This window comes from Poecilia reticulata, chromosome 13 (genome assembly GCF_904066995.2).
Source record: "Poecilia reticulata chromosome 13, P_reticulata-male-v2, whole genome shotgun sequence".
NCBI classification, from domain to species: Eukaryota; Metazoa; Chordata; class Actinopteri; order Cyprinodontiformes; family Poeciliidae; genus Poecilia; species Poecilia reticulata.
In genome coordinates, this window is record NC_088842.1 from 25,683,861 (window position 1) to 25,687,272 (window position 3,412).

At 39.5% G+C, this 3,412-nt stretch overlaps 1 protein-coding gene across 1 annotated transcript; it reads left to right on the plus strand.

Annotated features, from left to right (window-relative positions):
• Positions 1–1,282: 1,282 nt before the first annotated feature.
• On the plus strand, positions 1,283–3,130 carry rbp2a (retinol binding protein 2a, cellular). Its single transcript, XM_008426224.2, has 4 exons — positions 1,283–1,431; positions 2,336–2,514; positions 2,614–2,715; positions 2,984–3,130. The coding sequence occupies exons 1-4, from the start codon at positions 1,359–1,361 to the stop codon at positions 3,035–3,037; spliced, it is 408 nt and encodes a 135-aa protein (XP_008424446.1). The 5' UTR covers positions 1,283–1,358; the 3' UTR covers positions 3,038–3,130.
• Positions 3,131–3,412: the final 282 nt, after the last annotated feature.

Here is a 3,412-nt window from a genome sequence, read left to right on the forward strand (position 1 = left end):
GTAGACATGACATATGTTTAACAGCTAAAAAAAAATTATTTCAAATGCTTTTTGTCCAAAACAGTTTGCTAAATTCAAAGTTTTTTTTGGACTACATTGGTGAATTTAATTAATCAAATAAATCATTTGTACAAAGTTGATATAAAGTTATATTAAGTCAGCATTTATAGACTTCAAGTAATATTTGTCCATTTGTGTTCCATGGTCATATATCAGGTTTCTTTCTCTTGTATCACGATAGAAACATTATCATCATGAAGTCATCTGGTCTGTCCTCCATGTTAAGACAAAAAAACAAAATAAGTGGTTTGTATGGTGGTTTCCAAGCATGAAACAGTAAGAAGCAGTCTGTTCTTACATTATTGTGCCATTTAAACCATTTCTGCAACTGCAGCATCTAAGAAGCTTAGTGTGTTAGCAAGTTTAGCATTAGCATTATGGCTGAATTAGCTAAAGCCGAAGAGAAACATACATTTTTGTGCCATGACATGGAAATGTTCCTAATCACAATTCTTATAGAAGTTATTGATCTTTTTCTAACCTGATATACTTATGCCATTCATATTACAACCCACACAACCATCTTAGCGTAAGCAATCTCTGCTGGACACCAGCATAAATGAGAATAACTGCTAACTGGACCTGACCCATTTCACTGCCTCAAGGAATACCTTCTATACTCCAACAAAGATAAATCTTGAGATAATCTACAAAAGAAACTAGAAGAAAGGAAAATGCAGAAAAAATAAATTAAAGAAAAACAGGAAAGGCGCAGAAATTGGCTAAATATTCTTGCAGATAAGCTTCTGTTATGATGCCTGTTGTACAAAGCTATGTGTATTATTTTTTTTCCATTAATCTTTTGCAATTAGGTCCGAGTCTTTGAGGTTGGATGGCGTCTTTGCCATCACCCTAATCTTTAGTTCCCTTCACAGATTCCCTCTTAGAATCAAATAAGGATTCTGGCCAGAATATTTTGAATTTTTTTTACAGCTTAAGTTTACAAACGTTCAAAATGCATTTTTATAGTGCAGAGAGTCATGTCCACTCTCTACAAAACAACGTTCATATTGTGATGTTCTGCCACAGAAAAACATGTTCTGTAAAGTGGTTACAATGCAGCGAAGGAAGCATGAACTTTATGCCACATACACACGCTTCCAATGTCCTGAAGCAATCATCAGGCGGACCATGTCCTTTGGTCCACATAGTCTCACACATTCATACACACACACACACTTAAACACACACACAGAAACAAAGTGTATATAAAGGGCTGGGCCCTTGAACTCTCTCCCTTTGTTGGAAAAACATATCTCAAGGCAGGCTGCTACCTCCTCTCACAAACCGCTGACAAAATGCCTGCAGACTACAATGGACGCTGGGAGATGGTGAAGAATGAGAACTTCGAGGATGTCATGAAGGCTCTTGGTAAGTTCCACCCTGATGCAACGCATGTAATTTGATCTTGTTCAATTGATCATGAAAATGGTCTTGTTCAAATCAGAGTGCTATACTAAAAGACTGAGTCAGGAAGAAAGGAACATCTTAGCAGAAAATGTAACACCAGTGTGACAGAGAGAACAAGAATGCTGGTAGGAGAGGGACGGAAAGGAAAGCCAAAAAAAGAGGTGTGATGTGCAACTGCTTCATTTCTTTATTGAGCTGCTGTCAGGCAAAGTTAACCTCCTCTCTATGAGCAGTTGCTGTCTGTTGCTGTGCCAAATACGCATTGATTCAGTCCCTTCTGTATTTTCTTCGTTCTCCATCCAAGAAATAAAAGACAGATTCTGACCCTGGATCAGCTGAGAATGCAGGAGGAGAGCTGGCTCTCCTCCTTGCGCGTCGTTGATCAGCCTATAGAAACACTTTCATTTTTCACGACGACTTTATCTGCAATTCACAAAAAAACAAGCCACAGTGCAATGAGCTCAGTCAAGAAATCCGGGGTAATCCTTGAGTCCTCAGACACATTTCCTTGGAGCAGATTGGAAAATGAGATACTTATGGAAATGGGCCAGAAACTATCAGTCAGATGGGTAAATATGGTGCCCCATCTGTAAGAGTGATGGAAAGAAATTGAATTTCCACTTTAGGGCAAATAGGATATGAATATCTAAACGATTAGGATGGGTGGTTCACTGTGGCAGAGCCTGGGTCAAAGAAAGTCATTCAGATCTATTCTGACTGAATTCAAGGTGATTTTTGACGGGTTATTGTCACATCTGTGTTTTCACGAATGCCATCAGCATCCAGGAGAGGTTTTCACAACTTTACAAAAACATACGTTAGAGTCAGTTTCCTGACCACATCTGACCTCTCTCCACAAATCCAGACATCGACTTTGCCACCAGGAAGATTGCCGTCCACCTGCACCAGACAAAAGTAATTGTGCAGAATGGAGACAAGTTTGAAACCAAGACCCTGAGTACCTTCAGAAACTATGAGGTCAACTATACCGTGGGGGAGGAGTTTGAGGAGCACACAAAGGGACTGGACAACCGGAAAGTAAAGGTGGGGCAACCAAAGGGTCAATGAAGGGGGGGTGGGGGGGGGTGTTGGACTCTAAATGTGTTGGTCTTTGCTTTAAATGTCTGTGATGTGATATGTCAGAGCCTGGTTGTCTGGGATGGGGACAAGCTGGTCTGTGTACAGAAGGGGGAGAAAGAAAATCGCGGCTGGAAGCATTGGATCGAGGGAGACCTGCTGCACCTGGTGAGAATAAGCGTGACACACTGGCAACTGGTGTAAATTTATTCCCAGTTTCCTCATTAATAGAATAAACATAAGAACTCTACTTCATTTACTTGAACCAATCGTTCCCAGTTGCATCACACAGAGTTGCCTCATGTCTCTGGGCAATAATGATAAAATGCTTTTGAAACATGCAGATATAAGCTCTGCCTGCTTGTGCAACCAATAGACGCCCTTGTTGCATCACTTTCCTCCAAGTCTGAAGGTCTGTGCCTTTTTTTTTTTACAGGAAATCACAGTCCTCGACAAAGTCTGCCACCAAGTGTTCAAGAAGAAGGAATAAAAGGAGGAAGATTGATTATGTGTGTAAAACTCTGACTGCTGTGTGTGCCATGTGTTTAATGTGAACTTTATTAAAACATTTTAATACAAACAATGTCTCTTTGACTGTCCATTGGATGTGTTTTTAAAAAGGCATTACGTTCTTTTACTTCATCTCACTTCCACTTTTCCTATTTTAGATCAGTTAGTATCACAATTATTTTTTGCCACCTCCCAGAATAATGGACCAATTTTTTTTTCAGTCATTTATTACTGCATTCTTTAAATTCAGAACTTTACTTCCTCCCAACATTGCTTTTTAGATGGATTGTAGGGCAACACCTCCAACATAATTACTTTTGTGATTTTGTGAAACAATCCAAAGAGAAGAAGTCCA

Bases quoted from the DNA above. Each gene is read 5' to 3' on its own strand.
- rbp2a (XM_008426224.2), top strand. From the start codon at position 1,359: ATGCCTGCAGACTACAATGGACGCTGGGAGATGGTGAAGAATGAGAAC. The intron at 1,432-2,335 runs GTAAGTTCCACC...CCACAAATCCAG, and splicing joins GGATGTCATGAAGGCTCTTG to ACATCGACTTTGCCACCAGG. The intron at 2,716-2,983 runs GTGAGAATAAGC...TTTTTTTTACAG, and splicing joins AGGGAGACCTGCTGCACCTG to GAAATCACAGTCCTCGACAA.